The sequence below is a fragment of the Lynx rufus genome, unplaced genomic scaffold (genome assembly GCF_022079265.1).
Source record: "Lynx rufus isolate CCGP_SWC_20201006 ecotype Redwood Valley unplaced genomic scaffold, mLynRuf1.p SCAF_7, whole genome shotgun sequence".
In the NCBI taxonomy this organism is placed as follows: domain Eukaryota; kingdom Metazoa; phylum Chordata; class Mammalia; order Carnivora; family Felidae; genus Lynx; species Lynx rufus.
This window is the reverse complement of record NW_025814889.1, coordinates 60,154,909-60,182,603: the sequence shown is the minus strand read 5'-3', so window position 1 is coordinate 60,182,603 and position 27,695 is coordinate 60,154,909. Positions and strand designations below refer to the sequence as shown.

The 27,695-nt window shown below is 35.3% G+C and overlaps 2 protein-coding genes across 4 annotated transcripts in view; one reads left to right on the top strand and one right to left on the bottom strand.

Annotated features, from left to right (window-relative positions):
• The window catches only part of FGFR1OP2 (FGFR1 oncogene partner 2), a 34,092-nt gene extending 33,200 nt beyond the window's left edge, over positions 1-892 (bottom strand). Inside the window, exon 1 of one of the 3 annotated variants that reach the window (XM_047065082.1) lies at positions 668-892. The gene's annotated coding sequence lies outside the window, so the exon portion shown is untranslated. Of the gene's footprint in view, positions 1-593 lie in introns of all 3 variants that reach the window. The other 2 variants (XM_047065080.1, XM_047065083.1) reach the window with 2 other exon arrangements.
• Positions 893-925: 33 nt separating this feature from the next.
• On the top strand, positions 926-27,486 carry INTS13 (integrator complex subunit 13). Its single transcript, XM_047065079.1, has 17 exons — positions 926-1,555; positions 2,514-2,749; positions 4,674-4,748; positions 8,362-8,564; positions 8,931-9,011; positions 9,729-9,819; positions 11,282-11,410; positions 12,804-12,888; positions 15,346-15,435; positions 15,874-15,963; positions 17,042-17,220; positions 18,324-18,494; positions 18,742-18,896; positions 19,234-19,464; positions 21,494-21,633; positions 26,297-26,432; positions 27,201-27,486. Exons 2-17 carry the CDS (start codon positions 2,525-2,527, stop codon positions 27,238-27,240), a joined length of 2,121 nt encoding a protein of 706 aa, XP_046921035.1. The 5' UTR covers positions 926-1,555; positions 2,514-2,524; the 3' UTR covers positions 27,241-27,486.
• The last annotated feature ends 209 nt before the right edge of the window (positions 27,487-27,695 follow it).

The following is a 27,695-nucleotide window of genomic DNA, read 5'->3' as shown; positions in this document are numbered from 1 at the left end:
ACTGTATGGAAGGATGAAGGTGGAGAAACTACTGGGGGAGGGTGGGTAACTGCAATAATTCTGGTGGAAGAAATAATACAGTTCAGTGCAAGTGGAAATGCAGAATCAGGGACAAAGGTTTCTAGTTTGGACAGAGGGATGGATACTGGTACCATTATGAGAGATGGGATACATTGGAAAGGAAGAAAACCAGGAAAAGAGTAGTATTCCTGAGAGGGCAGTTTTTCAAGAGACAAGAAATGGTTATACGCATGATATATCCTGCAAAGCGGTAAACTCAAAACCGAAAGGGTCCCTCTTCCCTCCTCTCAATGGTCAGCACCCAGGTGGGTTTAGGCAGGAAGAAAAAAGAAACGGAAGATGCGTCCACACAGGGTTAGGGCCAAAGCTTCAAGAAACTTTCCGCACCTCAGACCCAGAAAGAGGAGCTCACAACTGAGGCCGGGAAAAGGAAGGAGCGGGTAACCAGCGCAGGGAAGCGGCTAGGGACAGGGGGCAAGCAGTTCAAGAGGTGGAAAGCACCAGAGCGGCCCAGGGGAAGGAAACTTCCGACTCCCTTTGCCCGCTCATGTCCCTGGATTTATTCCACTTACTCTGGTCTCAATCCCTCGCAGCCGTCAACAGTGGCGTTAGGACTCAAAGCCTCTGCTAACAGGGACCTACGCACCCAAGGGAAGAGACTCCGCTCGTCTGTTCACCTTCTTCAGCGAGCAGGCTCAGGACCCAGCAGAGACCATCAGTGGAGATGCGGCTGGAAGGGTCAGCGGAGCTCAGCCCCATCACTGGCCGGAGGTAAACCTCCGCGGACCGCCTCGGACCTGCACGCTCAGAGGACCCAAACCTCGCGAGATTTCCTTCCTCACGTTACGGTGGGGGCAAAGCCAGAGATTTATTTGCGGGTCTTTGCAGACATGCGCGAGAGGTGGAGGCGGTTCCTTTCTACGTCCCTCCCTATTAATCTACTCAGGCTTTCGCTTGGCTTCTCGCAAAGTGTCGCGAGTTTTGACAAGGGAAGCCGGCCTGGGTGGAGAAACCGAGAAAGGGAGGCCGGGTGGAGGCCTGGTGGGAGGGCCTTGCGTTAAGAGAGCGTGGCTGGCTTAGTCGGTGCTGTGGTTGGTACTTCGCTGTTGTGGAGTCTCTATGGTCGCCCGGATCAATCTTCCCAGTGGGTTATTGGGAAAATTAGCCGGTAGAAAATCTTGAGCGTCGGAGGCATTTTTTTCTTGGCTCCGCCCTCTTCCTGTTCTGCGAGCTGGGCGTCTGGCCCACCGAGGGGGAAGGGCAGCTTGGCGGGGCTGTTGAAGAGGGCTTTGCGCACGCGCGAGTCCGAGTGTGTGAGTGTTTGTGTTCACGCGCACGCGCGCGCGCTCTTGCATTTAGGAAGCCTGGGAAGGACCGGTGTGCTAGGAGATGAGCGGGGAAAGCATAGTTCCCTGTCTTTGGTACCAGACACTCCTGACTGTGCGCTGACCCTCCCCACCCAGCCAGCAGCCTTTTCCAGAGAGGCTGTGGTCCATAGCCTCTGTTCGTTTTCACTGCAGGACCAGGCACGAAAGTAAGCAAACCTCGATCCTGAGGTCTTCCCTATTCACTCACCTTGTACTTTCCACCCCCCACTCTCCAGCAGAATGTGACTAGGTTTCTCAAAGAAGAGTTTGCATGAAGGGGAAATGTGTTTGAAAGCAGAAGAAAATAGCTAGATCGTAAAAAGTCAGTTCGGTTTGATGAACACTTTGCTTACCATGTGCTTTTTGAATGTGGATTGTCTATTCAGTATAAGGTTTTATTTAGCGAAGCAAGGGAGTTTTTATAAGAAAAAGTTTAAAAGTTTCTCCTCTCTAGCTCTGTGAATGGTAGCAACTAAGTTTTCTGTTCTACGTGGTAAATTACCATGGTGTTTCAAATACTAAGGGGGAAGAGTTTGAATTTGGGGTCTTTATCCTAATGCGAAGACCCGATATGCAGTTGTCGTAGGAGATGTTTTTTATATTTGGGGCTTTCCTTTTGCTGTCACTCCCCTTTCCTGTTAATTCTGGCTCCCCTCATCCTTTTTCAGAAGTCTTAAGACTTTTTGGAGGGAAGCCCAAAACTACTGACTTGGGTTAGTTTGGGGGTTTGTGTGTGATGTCAATTAGGAAGAATCATTAGAAGTGTATTTGAAGAGGATTTATCATTTGTTATGTTTGGTATTATGGAAGGCAATCGACCACAGTTATTTGTAAGCATTTTTTCCTGACAATTTTAAGTTCATTCAAAAAGCAAAATTTTGTATGGACTGTAATTTTGCCTGTGACTGATAGAGTGACAGCTTAATATGGTGTAGCTTATCCCTCGAATTGATAGCTACTTTCTAGTCATGACCTCATTAAATCTTGTTGGATAAATTTCTTTGAATACTGATTATTCATGTTCCCTACCAAATCTTTTTGAGGAAAAGACACTAATTAGGAACAATTTAAGGATATTAAATGTCATGTATAAGACATTTGGCTAATATATTTTATCCCTTACAGGTTAAAACAAAATGAAGATTTTTTCTGAATCTCATAAAACAGTATTTGTTGTAGATCACTGCCCTTACATGGCAGAATCATGCAGACAGCATGTCGAGTTTGATATGCTGGTGAAGAATAGGACCCAAGGAATCATCCCTTTGGCCCCCATATCTAAATCCTTGTGGACTTGCTCAGTAGAATCTTCCATGGAATATTGTAGAATAATGTATGATATATTTCCTTTCAAAAAGCTGGTGAGTGTGAAGTACAAGAAAAATCATGATTTGGGGGGATGGACTTAACTGCCTGTTACATTTTTTAATATAAGAATTTACTATAGATTTAACTTGAAACTGTTTACTACTTTAAAAATGTGGTATTTAGAACTCTTCTTTGCAGTTAATATGTTATGTATGTTTAATTGGGGCCAATAACCATCATAACAGCTAACAGTTATGGTGCGTTTACACATACCAGTCATATCCAAAGTATTTCATATTTATTAACTCCATTAATTCTCACAACAGTCCTATAAGGTAGCTACTCTAATTACTGGGACAATATTCAAAGTATATAATAACCCGAATAGAACAGGCACTGACCATTGAGAGCTATTGCTGGCCTAAGCAGAAAGGATGTGGGCTGTGGGCAATGTCAGATTGTGTTGGTGTGTACAATCTGAATATCAGCCGTGTTTATTATTGCCATGTTGGAGATGTAGAAACTGAGGTAAAGACAGGAAAGTTGTCCTGAGTCACACAGCTAGTTAGACACAGAACCAGAATTTGAACCTAAACAGGCTGGCTGCTCATAGTGTTAGTGAATGCACCCTAAACTGCTGCAGGATTCGGCTGTTAGAAAGAAATTTTCTTAAGAATGCTAAGAGGAATTTGTTTTTATCCACAAGAAGAGAGATTGAAGATTGATAGATTCCAGATATGAAAATTACCTTCAGGTTTCATCATTTCAGCTATTTTATTTTGGGAGAGTCATTTGGTTAGCCACAAGTGGATGATTTGCTTTGTCTCATTTGGAGCAGCCTAGGCTGGGACCTAGCCAGTTCTTAGACTGGCACAGGCAGGGCAGTAACAGTAAGGCTGAACATAGAGAAGCTATATATTCAGATATATTCCAAATTAAATGTAAGTTGTTTTTAGTCCTTCAGTAAATTGTGCATTATGTAGGGTAAAAAAATACGAAAGGGAGGATAACTAGTCATTTAGGGTGCAGGCTTTGGTTCAAATTCTGGCTTCATCAGCTACCACAGTGTGACCTTGATCATATTGCTTAATTTCTCCAAGTCTGGTTCTTCCCATGTAAGCATAACACCTACTTCCTATGATGTAAGATTTCAATGAGATAATGTAACTGAAGTGGCTAGTAAAATGTCCCTGTCAGGTAAGGCTTAGGAGAGAAGGCTACTTATCACATTTATGAGGGGTGCAAAACTAGTATTTCATGGATGGTAGGAAAAAAGATCATGGATTAGATGATATAGTCCAGAGGAAAGAAAGAATCTCACCCTCCTCCAAAAGAACATTCGTCATTTTATGTATTTTCTAATATATCCTTACTAACATTATCATCTTCTGTGATAGTATTTTTTTGGTTTGCATTGAAGTCCAAATGCACTATTTTGACTTTCAATGCCTTTTGTGATATGGCTACTGCTTATTTCTCTGAGCTTTCCCCCCACCCCTTTGCCTGTTCTGACCTTTTCATCCTTTTGAGGCCTTTGCGTTTGCTGTACCAGGAATTCTCTATCCCCAGCTCTATTTATGGCTGTTTTCTTATGGTCATTTTGGATTCCCCCCAATTGCCACTATAGACCACCCAACCTGAAGTAGCTAACCAATTTCTTTTTCATAGCATTTGTCACTCACTGAAATAATCTTGTGCATTTATTTGTTTGTATTCTTCCCATACTGCCCTCTGTCTTACCACTACCCGCAAACCCCTGACTTTCCCCACATTGTGAGTGATACAACTTTCATTCATCACTGTTTTCCCAAATCCCCAGTGCGAAGGATAGCACCTGGCAGATACTAGGCATTCTAGAACTATAAAGTGAATGAATGAATCAGCAAACCAGTTCTAGGAACTGCATATTACTTTAAATATGATGTGATTTCAGTGGAATTGGATGTGAATACTAATTCTGTCTTTGAAATCTATCAGGTGAATTTCATTGTGAGTGACTCTGGAGCACATGTTTTAAATTCTTGGACTCAAGAAGACCAAAATTTGCAGGAGGTATGGTTAGGTTTTGAGCTGTGGCCATTTTTGAAAATTATCTGAATGTGGTAATACTTTCTTGAAAGATGATTTAAAAGATTTTTTTTATCACTATAGTATTTGCACATAGTTTTAAAACAACTACTACTAAAGGAAAGCCAGCTATCTTCATTCCAGTCTTTCCCCAATTCCTAGAAGCAAACTTTCAACTCTAACTCATCTAGTATTTACTTCCATATTTCAAAATAACAAATTTTTACTGCTATTGATGGAATTCTCAATTTAAACTTTATTTTTTTATCATTATTGTTAGTGAGAAATTAACTTTTATATTCTCTGCCACCCATGCCCCTCTACCTCCCTTCTGCCGTTCCTTCATTTTCTCAGTGTTGTTATGTCAGAATTTTTGTTAATTCAAAATTGCATATTTGCATTATAATATCTATATAAAGTGTTACTGCTAAGCTAAGTAGTATATGTGGTTATTTCCTTTCTCTTTTTAGGTTTTATTGAGGTGTCATATAGCACTGTATAAGTTTAAGGTCTGAAACATAATGATTTGTCTTACATATTATTTCCTTTCTTGTGTGACTCTTTGTTTATTCTTACAATTTATCATTTCCTTCTTAATTGCTCAATTTTATGTATATCTGTTGCTGCTTTCCTCATGTTTCTACAAAACTTCCCAATATTTTTATCAGAAATGTAACAGCTTCGTTTTTTTGTCTTGAAAAACTTCTTGGAGCAGTCTTTTGCTCCAGTTTTAGCTGGCCACTTAATAGGCCTGGTGCTTCTTAAACATTATTTGTCTAAGGATATTGGGTTTGTGGTAGCTTATGTTCTTTGCTATTGTTGGTTGGATGGAAGACTTCAGTTTACTGGTTTCTTTACTGATGAAGATGTATCTGAGAGACAGACATTAGTGAAATTTTTGAATACAGTGTTTGAATTATTTCATGTTAAAATTCTTTGTTAATGGATGGTCTTCAGTGGAGATAATCTCATGTTGTAAATGTGTTTTAAACAGAACATTTTTAAAGAAAATGTGTTTATCCCAGTGTTTGGTCTTAAAATGTTGTGATTAGTATCATCATGTATGTAAACATATCTAACCCTTTATCCTTTGAGGTAACTCACTCAAGCAGCAGGCTTTTATTGGTTTGGCTTTGCATTTATATCACTCCAGAATGTTCTTTATTCTTTTTTTTTTAACTTGAAAAAGTAATATTAAGGATTCTGTACATTCTCCTTGCATTTTCTTTTTGAAATGGCATGTGTTTTGCTTTACTTCTTTCAAGAGGTACTGTGAAAGAAGCTTGAAGTCTCTCTGTTGTGTATAAAAAAAAAATCAGTACAAATTGGCATAGGTTTTCCTTACTTCACCTCTGCAGTGCAGTAAAAGTTGTGCATCTCATAATGGCACATATACCAATGATAAGAGAATTGCTACTTCTCTCTGCTTTCTGAATGTGAAGGCACATTGTATCACACTGATTGTTTTTAAGTCGTGAACAGAAGGGGAAACTCCAGTCTAGTTCGGAAAGCAACTGTATAGCAGCTCACTGGTGTTTAAGATTATATGAAATAATTGACATGTTGTATAAATTATATATAAGCTTGCCTGTGTTAACACATTTAATGTTTAGCTTTGGTTATCCATGTCACACCTTTCCCTAGTTATTGTCAACAATCATGAGTAACAAGTGGAAGAGATCAAAGACAAATTTGGGGGCTAGAAGGATTTTAGATGTCTTTTGCTTCGACTCCTTCATTGTGCAGGTGAAGGAATGGAGCCCACAGGGGCTATATGTTGTTTGACTTCTATACCTGGGTCCAGGGCTCTTTTATAGCACATAACTCTATCCTACACATCTTAAATTTTATCACCAAAAATTGTCAGATTTCAGGAGTTTGGGTCTGATTTTTGTTGGCTAAATTAAATCAAGTTTGCAAGTATTATACTAATGTGGGACAGGTTATATTAGTATTTTCACTTTTAGGTTAGGAGGAATTCACCAGGGTCACACAGCATTAAAAGGCAGAGCCAGAGTTTTAACCCATCTCTGTCTGACCTTAAAAGTTAAACTTGCTTTCTGCTACTTTCTTCAGGACCACAGAATCCCTCCCCTATAAAGCTACTTTTTATTGAGCTTCTCCTATGTACCAGAGACTTTATATAGTCATTTATACACAGTCTTTTTTCTTTCTTTTCTGGTTACTTATTATGAATAGGTAATACCTATATAGTTTAGAAGTAAAATTTACATACATACACATGTACATATGTACACTTCCACATATGTGGAACATGTTCCACATGTTTGTGTTAGTAAACGGGAAAACTTTCCAACTCATCCCCTGTCTCAATGAGTGTGCTGGACCCTGCTTACACCAACTTTGCATTCAGTGAATCTTGACATCTCCCATGGTGGGGGTATTTTATTTAACCATAGATACTGGCAAACACTACAGATTAGGGCTTTCCCCACACTTTGGGGAACTGATTTACTAGCACATCAGTATTTATCTCCACCACTATTAGTTTTTCATGGCTCATTCCAGAGTGTCTTTATGCATATACAAAGCAAAGTTCTTCCATTTTGTTCCTTTTCAAGATTGTTTCGGTCATTTTCAGTCCCTTGCAATTCCATATGAATTTTAGAACCACCTTGTCCATTTCTACAAAGCAGTCGGCTGGGATTGTGACACAGATTATGTTTAATCTGTAGTTCAGTTTGAGTAATGTTGCAATTTTAACAATATTATGTCTTCCAACTCATGAACATGGGATGTTTTATATCATTTAGATCTTTAATTTCTTTCAGTGATGTTTTGTAGTTCTCAAGAGTATAAAATTTGCATTTCTTTTGTTGATTTTATTCCTAAGTATTTTATTTTTTTGATGCTATTATATTAGAATTGTTTCCTTTATTTTCGGATTGTCCATTGCAAGTGTGTAGCAATACAATTTGTGTCTGTGTATTGATCATGTATCCTGCAACTTGCTGGACTTATTATTTCTAACAGTTTTTTAGTGGATTCCATTTGACTTTCTACATACAAGATCACGTCATCTGTGATACAGAGATAATTTTACTTCTGGCTCCTTCTATTTCTTTTTCTTAATTGCCCTGGCTAGACCCACCAATACAGTGTGAAATAGAAGTGATGAGAGTGGACATCCTTCTTCTGTTCCTAATCTTAGAGAGAACATGTACAGGCTTTACTATGAAGCATGGTGTTATCTGTAGGTTTTCTTAGATGCTATTTTCTGCTTGAGGAGTTTCCTTCTATTTGTAGTTTGTTGAGTATTTTTATCATAAAAGGGTCTTGGATTTTATGAAATGCTTTTTCTGTGTTTATGGAGATGACCGTGTGATTTTTAAAAATTGTGTTGGTATTGACATGTATTGATTTTTGGATGTTAAGTCAACTTTGCATTCCTGGGATAAGTCCCACTTTGTCATGGTGTATAATTCTTTTCATATGTTGCTGGATTTGGTTTGCTAGTATTTTGTTGAGGATATTTGTGTCCATATTTTTAAGGTACGCTGGTCTGTAGTTTTCCTGTGATGTCTTTGTCTGACTTGTACATACTCTTGTCAACATAATTATTTTCCCTTTTACTTAGCTAATGGCAGCATTAGCTGCTGTTGGGCCTCCTAATCCACGAGCAGATCCAGAATGCTGCAGCATTCTGCATGGTCTCGTTGCAGCAGTGGAAACCCTGTGTAAAATTACAGAATACCAACATGAGGCTCGTACTCTACTAATGGAAAATGCAGAACGTGTTGGAAATAGAGGACGAATAATTTGCATTACTAATGCAAAAAGGTGAGACATTAATCACAGTAATTCTTTCACTGAGGGAATTTTAATGTCTTGTTGCAGTTTTTACTTAAAAAAACAGGACAGCATGTTAGCGGTTAAGCATATCTCAGGTGGCCTAATACTGAAGCTGTATTTATCCAGTTCTTAAATAGTCATTTCAGTGAAAGCTGCTTAGATTGTCATCATATGGGTTAATCTGACTTTTTCTCACTAGTTTTTCAGCTGGCTGTTTGGTATTGTGAATGAGCATACTGAAGACCGTCCTCACTGAAGTAATTTTAAGTGCCTATAACAAGATACTACAGCTAAATAGTGTGTTTAATTTTTTCTCTTACTGTTTATTTAAGTTTGTTCTTTTTTATGCCATAGTGATAGTCATGTGCGAATGCTTGAGGACTGTGTCCAGGAAACAATTCACGAGCATAACAAGCTTGCTGCAAATTCAGATCAGTGAGTAACATATTCCATTTTATAGTCATGTATTTCATTATAATTACTCCAATAATTTCAATAGTAATTGGTAGTATTCCCTTTAATTCTCTACTGGCTCTGCTAGTTAGTCAAAAAATGTATATTTGATATTTATGTAGGGAAAACAAAAATAGCTAACAGTTAATGAATCTAGGTTAAGGGTGTATGGGTATTCATTGCATAGTACTTTTCCTTTAGCTTTTCTGTAGGTTTGGAAGTTTCAAAATAAAAATTTTTCAAAATTAAAAACATTTTCAAAATAAAAGACTTCTAGCATTGAAAATCCTATGTTCTTAGAAATAACCATTTATAGGTAATGGTTAGGATTGCCTGATTTTGTCCTTAAAAATCATTAGTAAAAAAAAAAGGGAAACAAATGTGTAATATATTTTTTCTCTGTGGTAGTTATCTATGGAAAATTTTCCTGATTATAGGACATTTTCCTTTATTCTGTTTTTCAAACATACAAGAAAGTATCATATGTGCATTTGAATTAAATTCATATGTTTACTAAATGTCCATACAAGTACAGCAATTATACAGTTTTTCTAAATATTTAGCTTTTGTGTTAGTTAACAGTAGTATCTGATTATAGAGATGCACTGTTTTAGTATATTAAACTCTTAATAGTCTACCTACCTGGTTTGTTTACATACTATGTGTTTTTAGATTCTAAGTGAAAAGTTTCTCTTTAAGTCTCATGCAGATTCAGAAGTGTGAACTGGTCTTGATCCATACTTACGCAGTTGGTGAAGACAGCCTTGTGTCTGATCGTCCTAAAAAGGAGGTAAGTGCAGAAGTAATGGAAGAAAAGATCATTGTCATTTATTAATAATAAATGCTGAGAAGGGTTAGCATAAAAATAATCACATTGCCAACATTTTCTGCCAAGAAGATATTTAGAGTTCGCAAAGCCATCTCTGTGGCAAAACACCTAGTTGGGTTCTTCATGTTATAATTGTAGATTTTAAAGTGTTTTCTGTTTTGCTTGCCTATTGAAGTTTAATTAAATGTGTTGCAAAACCGTACATAGTGTGTATTGATGCTAAAATTTCAATTACTGTAATGGATTTCATTTGCTTTAATAACTTTTTATTGTATAAAAATCTTTTTTTCCTCATTAGAGGAGTAATACACTTCTTAACAAAAATAGACTCTAATAACAAATTAATTTTACCTATCCAGAGGATAAAAAGCTAAAGCTAACTTTTAATCTTGCTTTTACTTTTTAAATAAATTTGAACAATTTTAAAGGAAAAAATGGGTCTGTTGATTTTCAAATGGATTTGCATCATGTAATATTCTCCCATCAGTGGTCTGTGTTTAGAAATATAGATGTGTATATTTATATAATTAAACATGTATGTTCTTACGTTCTGTTTTTTCTCTTAGCCTTAGTTAATATAAACAGGTGAAGTATTACCTTAGTCTGAATGTTTTGTAGTTAACTGGTATTTTTAGGTCTTTAGCTCTTTCATTGTGTTTTTAGGTGGTTTCCAGTGTAAACCCCTTTTCTGTTAACTTTTTTCTGCTTCTTTCGATAACATGGCAGTATGTTGGCTTTCTTTGTAATAACTAAACATTTATTTGTGACAGATGTTATAGATATAATAAGTATGATAGGTAGTATATACAAGTTATATATAAGATATATGTATACATACACTTTATCTTGCCATAAAGTAACTTTTGGCTGCCTGATCGCATTTATTCGTGATGAAATATGTTTGTGGCAGTTCCCGTATTCTTTATAATAAGCAGTTTTATCTGCAGGTGTTTTTCCTCTCCATAAAATTACTTATTTTCTACAGTATTTCTGTGGGCCATTTCAAATCCATTTTGCATATAGATAAATAGAAGTAAAAATTGTAAGTTAAAATAAATATTTGAATCGAAGACTTGCACTCTGAGTGTCAAGAGGAAAAGGACTTTGCCTAATTTACTGCTGTATCCTCTAATAGCTCATGTAGTTTCTGGCATACAATGTAGTAAGGTCTGCTTAGTACCTGTCTGTTGAATGAATAAATACATGAACATTTCTTGCTAAAATAATAATCATAGTTAATTTATAGGCTTTTTTACTTTTTCCAAATCCCAAAAACTAAAAATATTTAATATTTATAGACTGAAGTAAAATATTTGACACCAGGTCACAATGTATTAATGTTGTTTTTTTTTTTTCATATATATATATATATATATATATATATATATTTTTTTTTTTTTTTTTTTTTTTTTTTTTTTGGTAGTTATCCCCTGTTTTAACCAGTGAAGTTCATAGTGTTCGTGCAGGACGGCATCTTGCTACCAAGTTAAATATTTTGGTACAGCAACATTTTGACTTGGCTTCAACTACTATTACAAATATTCCAATGAAGGTAGGCAGTACTTTTTCTTGCTATTTTGAAAGTTCTGGTTTGCTTTTTAAATATTTGTTTGACATGTATTATTTATTTTGATTGGACCTTAACTTTTTCTCCCCATATCATATTTTCTGTTTTGCTAGCCCACATTCAGTGTCTTTGACCAGGTCAGTACATAGTGAAAAGCAACAAAAAGGATCACAGAACAAAATTTTGTAGTTTTCTTTCTCGTAAGAGTACTATATATCAGCTTTTTGTTTTTAATTATGTTCTCATTATTTTCATCAAAATACAATCTCTATCTTAAATGATTATTTTTTCTGTGATTCTTTTCCTGATGGTTATGTTATTAGATTTTACTTTGTGCATTCTAGTGGATCTTTTATTTCCTGTATTTTTGTTCTTGCTCATCTAGAATGAAGGTGTTTGTAACTAATAGGCCTGAGTATAGAAAAAATAGCTCATAGTTTTTAAAAAGTTTATTATACTCTAGCTGAAAAACCAAAGATGTAAGTTTTATGATTTTACTAATGGATTTTCTTAGGAATCTGTTGGTACCTGTTTATTTCCATTATGTCATCATTAAGTTGTCTAGGACAAGCACAGTTTTAAGTCCAATTTCATTGTTTTGCCGCCATATGACGAACACTGAATTTCATGAGAAGTATAATCTATTCATTATTTTCCTCCTTATAAAATGGCTGGCTCTTTAATAGAAATTGTAGCCTTATCTAATAGAATGGTTTGGATGCAGAAATTATCAAGTAAAATAGCATAATATATTTTAATATGTGTAATTTCATGAGGTACAAGAAAAATACTCTGAGGGTGACAGATACCTTGTTTTTTAAATTTGATCATATTTGTGTGCGACTGGTGTGACCCTTTCTTCAATCTTTGTCTTTTCCCTGTAAACTGATGTTATTGAAGTTCTTATTTACTATTTAGTGAAAACAAGTTACTAAACTTGTTTATTAGTCTGTATTTACTATTTTATATAACTGGTGTTGCTAATTTCCTGTAGGTATTTAAAGATGCTATTTCCTCCTTTAAACAACTATTTCACTTTGAGTTTGTATAAGCTACTTCAGTTGTATTTATAAAATGTATTGGCAAGACAATGCATTTAGAGAAAAAAAACTAAAATTCTGGAAGAGTCATTTATGTTAATTCTGATGTAAGAAAAACCATTAAATACTTTATTACTTCTATATAGCTAGTAGTTTTATAGAGTTCATATTGCATTGGAAAATTATTGCATCTTTAAATAGATTACTGAGCAAACTGTCCCAATATTATAGCTAATTATTGTTGGGTATATTTTATCTCACTTTAAGCAAAAAGCAAAGTGAATAATAACTTCATTATTTTGAAAATAAAACTAAATTATTTTAAATTTTACTTTAAGGAAGAACAACACGCTAATACATCTGCCAATTATGATGTGGAACTACTTCATCACAAAGATGCACATGTGGATTTCCTGAAAAGTGGTAAGAAAAGGACATTGAAAAGTTTTATTCTGTAAGATCTAACCTATGAAAGCATACTAACAACTTTCAGAAGTTTGTCAGTAAACAGACCTGATTTGGCTGTAGTCCACCTCTTTCCACACTTATTCCACAATACTATCTACTAATGGCCATGGAACTAGTGTTCTGTAGAATTTACTTTGGGAAACACTAGCCTCCTGGAACAAATACTGAGATAGCCGGTACAGTCATGTCATAGTTTCTCTTTTGCAAGCAAATCACCTTGGGAAAGCAAGAGGAACAAGAACTGACTTGAAAGAGTGATAGAGTTCCAACTTGCCTGCATAAAGATCAGTTCTTCTGAAATCTAAATTTGTTGTTTTCTTCTAAAAATTATTCGAGTCAATAGGTCTCATCACCAATATCATGATTTCTGCAACTCTATTAGCATAACTTGGGAGAAGGCTCTGGAGTTAGTAGATCAGAGTTTTAGCTAAAGCTTTGCCACCAGCTAGCAAGATCTGTATGTTTCTAGACTTGAGTTTGCACACTTTAATAAAATAAAGATGCTGGATGAGATGAACTAATAATCCATCCATTCCTAAAAAATTCAGTGAAATTGCCTTTAAGTTTTGACATTTGATTAAATCCTTTCTAATGTTTTCTCTGTAAGTTGATGCTATCAGAGAATTAAATGGTTAACTTTGATAATGTTTTATACATCTTTTTTGAAGTTAGTATCCATCAACCAGTCGTAACATTTGTTCAGTGTATAAGAAATCTTGAAATTAATCTAATACAAATTTGTAATGTGAAAAAAACTATTAAGATAAACATGTATTAATGTTTAACAAAGGAATGTAAAGAACTTGTTTTTGAAAATATGGTGTGTGGAAATTATATCACTAACTGAGTTAATACCAACTTTTAAAATATTTTAAAACAAATGTTAAGAATATCCTTTGTGACACAAAATATTTCTCTAAGATAGTAATTGACATGTTGTCTGTGTGACACAAGGGAACCATTTGTAAATGCTGTAGTAGCACTATGAATAGGGTGCTGTGGGATCACAAGGGTTGCATGTGATTATGCCTCCGTGACTTAGGCAAGCTTTACAGAGATGACATTAGAGCTGGACTTGGATGAGTAGGCTTACGCTTTAGCTCAGATAGCTTCCGTAAGCTGTAGACCTATATCCTCTACTGCCTATTTATATCTGCTAGGTGTCTCTCCGGCACCTATAACTCAGCATTCCCAGAACAACTTAGGAGCCTGCCCCCCGAACTGGTCTTCTACTGTCCCCTCTCTTAGTGAATGGCCCTATTGTCTACCCAGTTGTTTAAGGCAGAAACCTCAGTCATCTTTGAGACATCTCTGTATCATTCTTCATAATCTAGGCCATCATCACATTTTCTTGATTTTACCTATTAAGTGTCTCCCAAATACATTCATACAACTGCATCTCTACTGCCATTACCATCTCCCTGATCCAGCCTATTATTTTCTTACCTACTATCCCTTAGTAGCCCCTTAAAATGGTGTGTCTCCTCTTGACCTGTGAGCTAGAATAGCTTTCAGAATGCTAATCCTGACCATGTTCCCTTAGCTTAAAACCCTTTATTGTTTTTGTTACCCTTTGGATAAAGACCCAACTGTTTAAATGTCTTACCAGTCCTTGCATTGCCTGGCCTGTCCTCCTTTCCATTTTCCTCTCACAACGTACTCCTGTTTCAGTGCATAGGCCAGAAACTTCATGCTCCTTCCTGTCACAGTATCTTGACATTTGCTGTTTTTTCCTTGCTCAAATGTTCTTTCCTTCATTTCTTTAATTTCTCCTTATCCTTTGACAACTGAAACTAGTTTTTTCACTTCTCAAAGAAACCTTCCCTGGTGTCGTAGATTAGGTCAGATCTCTGTGTATAGATGCTCATGGTACTGTACACATCTCCTTCAAAGCATTGTCAACTTTATAGTCCTCACTTGTTCATTATTATTTTCTTAACATCTGTTCACTCTGTTTTACTATAGACTCCATTGAGGCAAAACACGCTCATTGTTACATCTTTTTATATTTATTTTCTAGATCCCTCATTTTATGATTCTCCTCATAAATTCATTAGGATTCAGTTCATTTTAGATTCCTGACACTTTCTTTGAGTATTTGACCATATTATGATTTCATGGTGTCAGAGGAGAACAGTTGTATATTATTAAAATAAACAAAAATTTTTGCTGTTGACTTTCAGTGCAGTGCTGAAATGATTAATGAGAAATTTGAAGATAATTGAATATTTGTTTTAATCAGAGCAAATATCTAAACTCCTTTTGGTATTATTCTAGGATACTTTATAGAATTGATGTTCTCCCAGAGGTGTTTTCTCCTATAGAGTTTAAACTGTTTTGGAAGTCTTACTTAAGTAAATGATTTGAAGTTTGTGATCTATTTTGTAATGTCTCTCTGGCTTATTTTTAAAGGTGATACTCACATAGGTGGCAGCAGTAGAGAAGGCTCGTTTAAAGAAACGATAACATTAAAGTGGTGCACACCCAGGACAAATAACATTGGTAGGTATTTTAAGGAAATTGAAATAGGGGTGCCTGGGTGACACAGTTGGTGAAGTGTCCAACTCTTGGTTTTGGCTCAGGTCGTGGTTTCACAGTTTGTGAGTTCGAGCCCCTCATTGGACTCTGCACTGGCAGTGCGGAGCCTGCTTGGGATTCTCTGTCTCCCCTTGCTCTCTTTCCCTCCCTAACTCATGGTCTCTCTCTCTCTCTCTCTCTCTCTCTAAAATAAACTTAAAAAAAGAAGAAAAGAAAGGAAAAAAGAAAAAGGAAAGGATAAATCAAGAGGTTCTAAAAGTGGGTATATGTAGGGATCATTAGTTTATTTTTGAATTTATGTTTTTCATTGTTTTAGGGGCTCAAGGAACATTTTTCCCCCTCTTTTAATTGTGGAAATAATTCCTTTATATTTTTTCAAATCAGTGTTTTCTCCCATTTCAGAATTACACTATTGCACTGGCGCTTATCGAATTTCACCTGTAGACGTAAATAGCAGACCTTCCTCCTGCCTTACTAATTTTCTTCTAAATGGTAATTTTCAACATTTAATTGTTTGGACTGAAAATATTACAAGTGAAGTTATTAGTAAGGATATGTGAAAATCTGTACTCTGGAAAGCTCTTTTAAGATAACCTAAAACTGTTTTATCTTCGAAAACTCTTCTAAAGTTACCTAATTGTAAATACCCTTTTAGCAATTTTATTAATGTTTTAAAAAAATAAGATAACTTTATGTTTTCCATATTGTCATAAAAAGTTTTATTTAAATATTTTTAAGTATTTTTAATTTTAAAATTTGGCTGTTAGAGTCTAAGTTGATTTTTTTGGTAGAATAATACAGACTATTTACCCTGGCCTGTTAAATTTTAAATTGCAAAGTATACATAGACCTCTTTTTGCGCACTGTACCTTAATCATAAATAAACATTGCATTTTCAGTATTATGCCATATGATTCTTACCTATATGACTCTTAAGTCTGTGGTTTCCTTGTGTGAAAATTAAAAAAAAAAAAAATTGGAGTCCATTTACTAAATTTAAATTCTTAATAGCTTCTCCAGTTGATTCTTCTGATTGACTAGGTTTGAAACCACTGATGTGATGGGTCAAATTTAAGCAAAATTTGATTTTAAGACTGTGTAACGTGTAGATTAAATAACCTTTGGTCATGTGAAATAGAAAGTAGTTATGGTAACTGTGCTGATAAGGAGGTATTGTGCAAGTACATTGAGACTTTGCTTTCTCCCCCAAATGTTGTGTAGCTTTGATAGCTAGAGAGTTATCCAGCAGTTGTCTCACTGTTCTTCTTGATGTCCAGGAGAAAGATTGTATGTACTTGTAATGTATAAAGAATGTAACCAAACATTGTACCAGAGACCACTATACTTACTTTGGAAAACTGTACAACTATGTAAGCTTTGAGTGACCAAGAGAAAGCTAAGGCTAGAATTCAGACTTTCAGGACTTGAAATGCAGATATACTGAATTAGCTATGCTGCTTAAAATATGAGGTTTAATAAATAAAATGAAAAATCTAGACATAAATAATGAGGAAAAAAATAACAGCCTATATGAGCTTCATCACTGATAGAGTAATCTTGCTTTTGACAGGTCGTTCTGTTTTACTGGAGCAACCACGAAAGTCAGGTTCCAAAGTCATTAGTCATATGCTTAGTAGCCATGGAGGAGAGATTTTTTTGCATGTCCTTAGCAGTTCTCGATCCATTCTAGAAGATCCACCTTCAATTAGTGAGGGATGTGGAGGCAGAGTTACAGACTACCGGATCACAGTAAGATTCTAATACTTATAAATTTTATGTTTTGAGCCTGCCACCATTCAGCAAATATTTATTAAATGCTTATTACATGCTAAGCTCTGTGACAAAATGGGGTTTGGAGAAGTTCATGACTTATTATTTTAATTAAGTGACTTTCCTGCAATACTTGCTCAAAAGAACTATTTATCACTATGTGGTCTTCATTATGTATTCAGTGTATATCGAGAAGTATATGGGTAGCATTGACACCTGGAATTATAGGAAAGAATGGAAATTGACTTGAATATTTCAGGTGGAAGTTTACCTTGTAGTAACTTAATGGCAAATAAAAACAGTTCAATGTTTGGATTGCTATTTTGAGATAACACTAAATTTTTGTTATTTAAAGATATATACAAAGAAATTGTGTCTATTTTGGGTAGAAATCCTATTCTCATTTTAATTTTTCAGTTCCCCTCCTCTTTTATATATTTAGTACTTTATGGTTGTCTACTTTGAGGTGGTGGTGGAAATTAAATGTGATTCATACATAGGAATGTACTTGGTAAATCACAGAAGTGTTATAGACTATAGGTAATTATTTTTGATTAGGCTTTTCTTTATTATTTTTATATCTTCTTTAATAAGGAGAAAATAAGTATTCTTTGCAGAAAATTTAGAGAATATAGATATCTTTTTTTAATCAAATACAATAGCTGTAAATTACCTATAATTCCATCATTCATAGATAACCACTGTTAACATTTTGATGTTATGTCAAGGTCATTTTTAAATAAGCATTGGTATTCTAAGATGATTAACTCCTTCCTTTATCTGTAGATGATATAAAAGAGTTAAATTATAGAAGTGAAGAAAAATGAGTGTTCTTGGTTTTTAAAAAGTAGAAAGAACCATGAATGCATTGATGTTTGGGCCTTTCTTCCATCTCTATTGTAATAAAGGCTGATAGACTTCATGTTCAAAAGGATTGGGAGAATTAGTAAGAGAACTGTTAGAGAAAATACTTTGTTGCGTATCACAGGAGAGAAGGCATCAGGGCAACAGACTATTACATGTAATCCATACTGAAACATAAGAAAATAGTTTCTAATTTTATTTTATTTGGTTATCATTAGGATTTTGGTGAATTTATGAGGGAAAACAGATTAACTCCTTTTCTAGACCCCAGATATAAAATCGATGGAAGTCTTGAGATCCCTTTGGAACGAGCAAAAGATCAGTTAGAAAAACACACCCGTTACTGGCCTATGATTATTTCACAAACCACCATTTTTAACATGCAAGCGGTAAGTATTAGTTTTCAACCTTTCTTTTTGATTAGTTATATGTTTTTTACAGATAATCATTTCTCAAGCAAAGAATGAAATATATGAGTTTGCTACAGTTAAAGAATTAGTAATAGAAAATTGAAATGATGAATATAGGTTATCTCACTATGGTGATGTTTAAAGTCAGTTGAAGTTCTCCCTAGATGCTTTGATATTTGTTTTTCAAGACAGATTTTCTTCTTATTTCTTAAAAAAATTCTAACAGGTAGTTCCATTAGCCAGTGTTATTGTGAAAGAATCTTTGACAGAAGAAGATGTGTTAAACTGTCAAAAAACAATATACAACTTAGTTGATATGGAAAGAAAAAATGATCCTCTACCTATTTCCACAGTTGGTACGAGAGGAAAAGGGCCTAAAAGGTAGCTTTTTTCCCTTGCTTTCTCTGTATATCACATTTACTTGATGCAGACTGTTTTTTAAGCTAACTTATTTCATATTGTAATTTATATAATTGAAGGTATATATATATATGTGTGTGTGTGTGTATACATAAGTGTTCATATGTATATGACTGAGATGAAATGATATAAAATCTAAAATAGCAGAATCGGATACATTATAACTTAGAATTACACCACTAAGAAGAAAGAGTCTGTGTTTAATGATTCCTTTTACTTTATTTTACCAGTAGCAAGTGATACTTCAATATTATTTAAAGAGTATTTCTAAAAACGTCATTTCCAATCTTTACTTCAGAGATGAACAGTACCGTATCATGTGGAATGAGTTAGAAACCCTTGTCAGAGCTCATATCAACAACTCAGAGAAACATCAAAGAGTATTGGAATGTCTGATGGCATGTAGAAGCAAACCCCCAGAAGAAGAAGAACGAAAGAAACGAGGAAGAAAGAGAGAGGACAAAGAGGACAAATCAGAGAAAGCAGTGAAAGATTATGAACAGGAGAAATCTTGGCAAGATTCGGAGAGGTGACTTGTTGATAATGTAGGACCGTGGTGCCTTTTGGCACATCACATGCTGCATGTAGCACATTCAAACATTCATGTAATAGTAGTTCACTTAATGTATATTTCATCATCTAACTATAATTTTTTCATTCTTAAAATCTGAAATATCCTGGGCTTAAGAATTACAGGGATTTTTTGTTTGTTTTTTGTTTTTTTGCTCTTAGGGGCAAAGGTAGTGTTGAATTTTTTAACGAACTTCTGCAAATCATAACATACTATATTTGATATCAGTATTTGCTTTATGCGTTATGAATATCAAAGACATGGTTTCATTTGTTCAATAAATACTGAGTGCCTGTGATGTGTCAGGCATTTGGTATTAGATTCTTGCCCTGGAAGAACGTACAGTGGTTGTGATAGAGACAGGCATGTAGGTCATGGGTTACAGCAAAGGGTGGAAGAGCTGCTATAAAAATAGGCACAGGATATCCTTGGGAGCACAGAGGAAGAACATAGTCTTACTTCTGAAACCCTTCCTCAGTAATACACTCTTTCCTTAGTTTGTGATTTGTATGGTTATATCATAAAAAGTAGGAAAGTCTTTGAAATGAAAGAATCATAACATTTCAGCTGGCTTTGTCTTCTACCTCTTTGCCAGTAATCAGCAAAAAACCAGGTAAATATTATAATGGCAATGTTAGTAAGGTCCTTAGAAACAAAACAGTTTACTGTGGAAAATTTCAAACATATACAGTAACAGAACAAATAGCTACTCATTTATTTTTAACAGTTCATGGCAGATCTCATTTCATATCTGTCCACAACCACTCACCTCACCAGCACCACCACCATGCCTCCCACATGGGAATATTTTGAAGCTAATTCTAGAAATCCTATCATTTCATCCAAAAATAAGTAGAACATTTTATTCTCTTTGACAGTAGAAGTTCATTTCTTTCTTAGGGCTACTGAACTTCTGAAACAGAATCAGCTCACTTTAAGAAGAGTGGGGGGAAATATTCTCTTTCAGACACCACCAATCTTTATATATGTTGAAAGTGTTTCTGTTCTCTTTTTTTTTTTTTTTAATTTTTTTTTTTTTCAACGTTTATTTATTTTTGGGACAGAGAGAGACAGAGCATGAACGGGGGAGGGGCAGAGAGAGAGAGAGACACAGAATCGGAAACAGGCTCCAGGCTCTGAGCCATCAGCCCAGAGCCTGATGCGGGGCTCGAACTCACGGACCGCGAGATCGTGACCTGGCTGAAGTCGGACGCTTAACCGACTGCGCCACCCAGGCGCCCCTTTCTGTTCTCTGATGAAACTCAAAATGAGCTTGGAGTTAAGTTCTTAATTTGTGGAATGTAAATACATTTCCACAACACATAAATTAGGGCACAAATAGTACATTTTTTAATCTTATTTGTAATTTGAAAGAGTATTTTGTCCATATTTGTAAAAATTAAAACTGACATTTCTTCCAAAGATCACATTTCTGACCTCTTTAATTTTAACTTCCTAAATTTTCTCCCATTTTTTCATATTTTACAGCCAACTATATTACTGAATTATTAAATTATGATGATGATGAAGGAAAAGGGAAATCTGTGTTTAATTCAGTCAGTTGTCTTACCTGATTTTAGGTTGAGATTTGTATTTTCATTAGTTTCTGGGTTTACTTTGTGAGAGCAGCTATCTTTTACTAAAAGCAATATACAAAGTCTAATTATTGAGCCGTTTAGAGTTCTAAAAATTTAAACTATGGAGCGTCTGTCTGGGTGGCTCAGTCGGTTAAGCATCCGACTTCAGCTCAGGTCATGATCTCGTGGTTCGTGAGTTCGAGCCCTGCATCGGGTTCTGTGCTGACAGTTCAGAGCCTGGAGCCTGCTTCAGATTCTGTGTCTCCCTCTATCTCTTGTCCCTCCCCTGCTTGCGCTTTCTCTCTCGTCTCTTAAAAAAATGGATAAACATTAAAAAATTTAAAAAACATAAAAAATAATAAAACCAGTAAAATTTAAACTTTAGATTTTATTGTGTGTCCCTCTAACAGATTAAAAGGAATCTTGGAACGTGGAAAAGAAGAGTTGGCTGAAGCTGAGATCATTAAAGATTCGCCCGATTCCCCAGAACCTCCAAACAAAAAGCCCCTTGTGGAGATGGATGAAGCTCCACCAGTAGAAAAATCAAAAGGTAGGGTAGAGCTATGGGGGTAGCTGTGTTTGTAAACAGTTTTCCAGTTTAGTTTAATGAAAAAGTAGTGTTATACCTTCATTAATGAAGCCTGTGGAAAATAAGCACTTTCACTACAAAGTCTGTGTTTTAAGAAATTTTAATTCTGTAAACTTGAATTCATTTATGTTCCTGACTCTATACTAAGTGTGCTGGGTTTAATGAAGACAGATTTCTTTTCCCTAAACTGCTTACTGAACTTAAGGAAAGCTCTTACATTACCCATCTATAAAGTGGTGTCAGTGAGTTTCAGTAAAGGTATTATAAATAATATTTTCACTGTAAAAAAAAAACTCATAATGTTTTCATTTCATTTTATCTCTTATTTGTAGACTGAAATGCTTCATTTCTTCTTGAAGGAATTTTGGGTAGCAGAGCTGTGAATTGGGTTTGGGAGCTCCTGAAATCATTGTAGGCTTCAGTTTTCTTGAAGATAAACTAGATTTAGGCCTTTTAGGATAAATGGCAAATAGATAAAAGGATTGTTTGGTTTCTTGCCACTATGCCTCTCCTAAGCAATAAGACCCAGGGGCTGGCCATATTGCACTTATTGGCATTTTATCCTAGAGAGAAGCCTTGTTTGTTTTTATATACTCCTTCGGGGGGGGGGGGGGGGGGGGGAAGAGAGAGAGACAGTGTGTGTATGTGTGTGTATGTATGTATGTGTATATATATATACACACGCTATATATATAGTGATACATGTAAAATATTCTCCTTTCACTGATTTCTTTGGAGCCAGAGATAAGAGCGATCTTATCATATTTGCTTTCAAGCATTTGCCAGGGTTCCTGGAAAGTAAATAAATGTCTTGATAAATTGTTCTATTTTTCATAGGCCAAAATATGCCACTGTTGATTAGGATGAGAAATTTAGGTTTAATCTAAACAATGCATTAATGTTGCTTATAAAATAGAACTCCAAAAATTATTTATTAGTGGCAAAAAGTTGCAAGCAACCAAAACACTGTTAGGAAGAAAATAACTAAATGATGGTATGTCCATAGGGCAGAATTTATATAGCCCAAGAATAATTATTGCTACAAATGCCCACTGTTCCCTCTTGCTAATGTGTATCATTCAGATTTCAGCTTAAGCAAGTCTTTTTTCAGGAAGGACTTCCTTGATCTCTGTTCACAATTAAGTTACGTGCTTCCATTGCACCCCAGGATTACACTGGAGTAGCACTTAGAGTCCTGCATTGACATTGCTTATTGACATCTTGCCTCAGCTACTAATTGGAAACATTTTAAAGGATGGGCTTTTTATTTTTTAAGTAGGCTCCATATCCAGCCTGGAGTTTGAACTCATGACCCCGAGCTCAAAAGTCTCATGCTCTACTGGGGTATCTGGGTGGCCTCAGTCAGTTGAGCTTCTGACTTTGGTGCAGGTCACAATCTCGTGGTTCATAGGTTTGAGCCCTGCGTCAGGATCTGTGCTGACAGCTCAGAGCCTGGAGCCTGCTTCGGATTCTGTGTCTACCTCTCAGTCTGCCCCTCCCCTGCTCACGATCTCTCTCTCAAAAAAAAAAAAAAAAAAAGCTCATGCTCTACCAACAAAGCTAGCCAAGTGCCTCAATGCTGGGATTTTTAAAAATTTACTCTTAATATCACTACCACTCAATGCAGTCCTGGCCCATAGTAGAAGTTCAATTATTATTTGTTGAATGAATAAATGAATGAATGAGATAAAGAAAAAAAAAAAAAACAGGCTACAAAACCATATATACCATTATCTCCATTTTGTTTAAAAAAAAAAAGTTCATATCCACACATACACTTGCTTGTCACTTTAAATTAAATAGATCCCTGATGCTTCACACACTGGAAACACTATATAGAGTGGCCCAGATGAAAAGCAACTTGGTTTCAAACAGAAACCATGTCTCTTTTGAGCAGCAGCTTATACAGGCCTTTTATTATATACTTCAGTTTCATCTGTTTTGGAAAATGACTTCCCAGGACTGTCCAAAGTGAATTTTGTGCCTGATACATATAAGGTTGGGCTATTCCAAACATGCTTTCTGGATTGGATGAAAATCTGTTCAGCTTTTTGTACAATGCAATAGCAGAAAAACTGAAGTGTAGTTTTATTGATAAGATTGCCATTGAAAAAAAACTAGAACATTTATAGGTGTTAGAGCAGTGGTATTATGGATGATTTTATTTTCTCCTTTATATGTTGTGTAAATTTTAACTAATGAACATGTATTAGTTTTATAGTGAGAAAAAGTATTTTTGTTCATTCAGTTTTGGAAAATGTATATGCAGTAATTTTAACTTTTTTTGGTGTGCAATTCTGTGAATTTAGACAATGTATATAGTTGTATGTCAATTGCACCACAGTCACGGTATAAAACCGTTCTGTCACCCCAGAGATTCTCTAGTACTGCTCCTTTGTAAGCACCCTATACTTCCCTTGTCCCCAATCCCTCATAATGGTTGATGTGTTTTCCTTCCTATGATCTTGCCTTTTTCAGAATACCATTTAAAGTGAAATCTTAAAGTATGCTGCCTTTTGAGGTGGACTTATTTGATAAAGCATAATGCATTTGTGATTCATCTGTGTTGTGTGTTTGTCAGTAGTTTTTTTTATTCCATTGTATGTGACTAGCTTTATTAGAATCTCATTTTTCCAAACTGGCTGATCATTGTGCACCAGAAATTAGTGAGAGTTCTGGTGGTTCTGTATCCCCAACAGTAGTTGCTGGATTTTTTTCTTCTCTGATAGGTATAAAGTAGTTTTTCAGTGTGGGTTTAATTTCTATTACCCTCATGACTGATGATGGTAAGCTTTTTTTCATTTGCTTATTTTCCATCTGTATATATTTTTCTACTAGAAGGTTCATTCAGGTATTGTAGTTATATCTAAATTGGACTGTTTAAGAGTTTTTTTCTTAGATTTTGAGAATTCTTTATTTTTTCTGGATATAAATGCTTTGTTGGATATGTGGTTTGCAAATGTTTTCTCCCAGTCTGGTTTGTGTTTCTAACAGTGACTTGCAGAACAGAAGTTTCTAATTTTGATGAGGTCCAATATATCAAAACTTTTTTTATGGTTGTACTTTTGGTGTTATCTATAAGAAATTTTTGCATTGCCCAAACTCACAGAGGTTTTTTCCTACATATTCTTTTATAAGTTCTGTACTTAGATTTTACATTTAGGCCATGAACCATTTTGAGTTCATTTTTTTATTTTTTCCATATGGTAGAAGATATGAGTCAGTGTTCCCTTTTTTTTGTGTATGCAGTGTCCCAATTGTTCTGGCAGCATTTGTTGAAAAGACTTTTTTCTTCATTGAATTGCCTTTGTATCTTTATCAGAAATCAATTAATTTGATATGTGGAAGTCTATTTCTGTTTTTGCTTTAATTGTTTTAATTTTATTTATTTTTAAGAGAGAGAGAGAGGAGGAGGAGGAGGGGCAGAGATAGAGGGAGACACAGAATCTGAAGCAGGGACCAGGCTCTGAGCTGTTAGCACAGAGCCCGACGCAGGGCTTGAACTCATGAACTGTGAGATCATAACCTGAGCTGAAGTCAGATGCTTAACTGAGCCACCCAGGCACCCGTTTTGGTTTTTTTAATGTTCCATTGATCTATGTATCTGTTGTTTTGCCAATACAATACTGTCATGATCACTATAAGCAGAATCTTAAAATGAGGTAGTAAGTCTTCTTTTTTCTACTTTTCAAAATTGTTTTAGCTGTGCCAGTGCTTTCTCTTTTCATACTGTGCTGAAGAGATAACATAGCAAGCTTGAAGCTGTTATCTTTAACAAAGCCTGCTTGCAAGTTTGGCCCTTGTTTGGCATCTGACAACTTGGCTTTTAAACATTCCCTAAATGATGAAGTTATTTTGTCTTACATCTGAGGTGAACACTTACTTTCCGCCTAGGAGTATGGAATTTTGGTAATTGTAGTTTGGCAGAGGATGCATTTGTGACCAGTTCTTAATAAAAACCCAGGACTCTGAGTCTCAAATGGGCTTTCCCGGAAGAAATATTGTATATCCATGGCTGCATGTTTGCTGCTGGAGGGAGTATGCACTTGGGGTTATCCCTCACTCTAGGGAGAGAGCATGGAAAGCCTGCAAGTGGATTCTTTTGCCCTTTGCTTAGTGTATCTTTTGCTCTTACTGATCTGGCTGTGTATCCTTATTGTGTTGCTGCAGTGATTCTTGGTTGTGACTATAACTTGGCTTAGTTAATTGAATCCTTCCAGCAAATCACCAAACTGGTAGCTGATCTTGGGGACCCCTAAACATTTAGAATAAGGAAAAGATTATATTGCTTTAATGATATAAAATTAGCGATGGTAAATTAAAGGTAAAATTTTTTAATTTGTAAATTTGGGGGCCGCCTGAGTGGCTCAGTCAGTTAAGCATCTGACTTCGGCTCAGGTCATGATCTCATGGTTCATGGGTTCAAGCCCCACATCAGGCTCTGTGCTGACAGTTCAGAGCCCACTACAGACCTTCTGTTTCCCTCTCTCTCTGCCCCTCCCCTGCTCACGCTTTGTCTCTCTCTCTCTCTCTCTCTCTCAAATACATTTTTTTTTTTAATTTGTAAATTTTGAGGTAATGAATTATTACACCTTTTTCCTCTTCTTTCACACTGTAACACCAGGGCCAGTGTCCTTATTATCCCTGTGGAGTAATAGAATCAATACTGCCAATTCCAGAAAACATCAGGAGTTTGCTGGACGTTTGAACTCTGTTAATAACAGAGCTGAATTGTATCAACATCTTAAAGAGGAAAATGGGTTTGTATTATTTATTGTAGAAATTGGTTTTGTGAATTGCTTTAAGTTAAAAGTAATAAACGTTGCTTGTTTGTCGTGTTCAGTAATTTTTTATTACTAATGTAATGAGTTGATATGTGTTACCTCTAAAGAGAAAAAATCTACTTCCTTCGGTTCTTGGTACTTATAAAAGACTTGATTACGTTGATCATAACCTTGAAAATATATATTCCTTAGAGCATTTCATTGCTCAGTAAGCATCATAGAGGGAAAATTGGGGAACACTTGATATACAACACTGAACCTGTATAAAATAATGGGGGAGAAAAACTTTCCTGTTAAGTAATACAGTATTAGGAATATTGACTTTAATTGAACAAGTCTCAAGTCTGATTATTTTAATATCCTTTTTGGAAGACCTCTTGAAAATGTATTGGTAAAGGAGTTTCTTTACTAGAAAAGGGGAAAAGGAAGTAAATTTTTGACTAAATGGTAGAGGTTTTTTTCCTTAGCTTTAAGTTTGAAGAGGTATCATGAAAAAAGTAGCCTTTGAAATGAAACCTTGGGAAGGGGACTTACTTCCTCTAAGCTTTAGTGTGCATCCGTCTGTGGAACCAGGAACGCAAGAGTAGCAGAAGAATCCTAACTGTAGTCCTTTTCTAAAGGACGGATGTTCTTTTGTCCTGTGAATATATAAACAGTTTAATTTTGTGTGAAAGTTGGAGAAAAGATATGGGCAATTATTGAATGTTTTATTTTAGCAACTCATTTTTCTCTTCTGTTTTTCAGAATGGAGACAACAGAAAATGGCAAAGCCAGCCGGCAGTGAAGAATGACTTGAGGAACTAAAATTTACTAGATTGCATACATATTTTGGGCAGAATTTGATATAAGTACTTTTACAGCAAGATTGTATAGTTATAGTTGCCTGGACTGGTTTTTACATTTTTAAAATATTTCAACTGACTTTATCTTTTTTGTATTAATTGTAAAATTGGCACATATATCAAAAATATACATTTGAAATTTGTCCTCCCAAATCACACAAATTTATTTTATGGTAAACAATGTTCCCTCTGGAAATGTTTTTTAAAAAATTCTTAGGCTTCTCTTTGCCAAATAAAAACTATTAAAATTTCTGAAATGTAAAATATTGGAGTATTCTTTTAGAAAAGAGTTGATTTAATGACTAACGATTTTTAGAAATTAAAATTATCAGGATTTAGGTGAGATTTGCGATGTTTAACATAAAATATTTCCTATTAGTTTGCAACATATACAGTG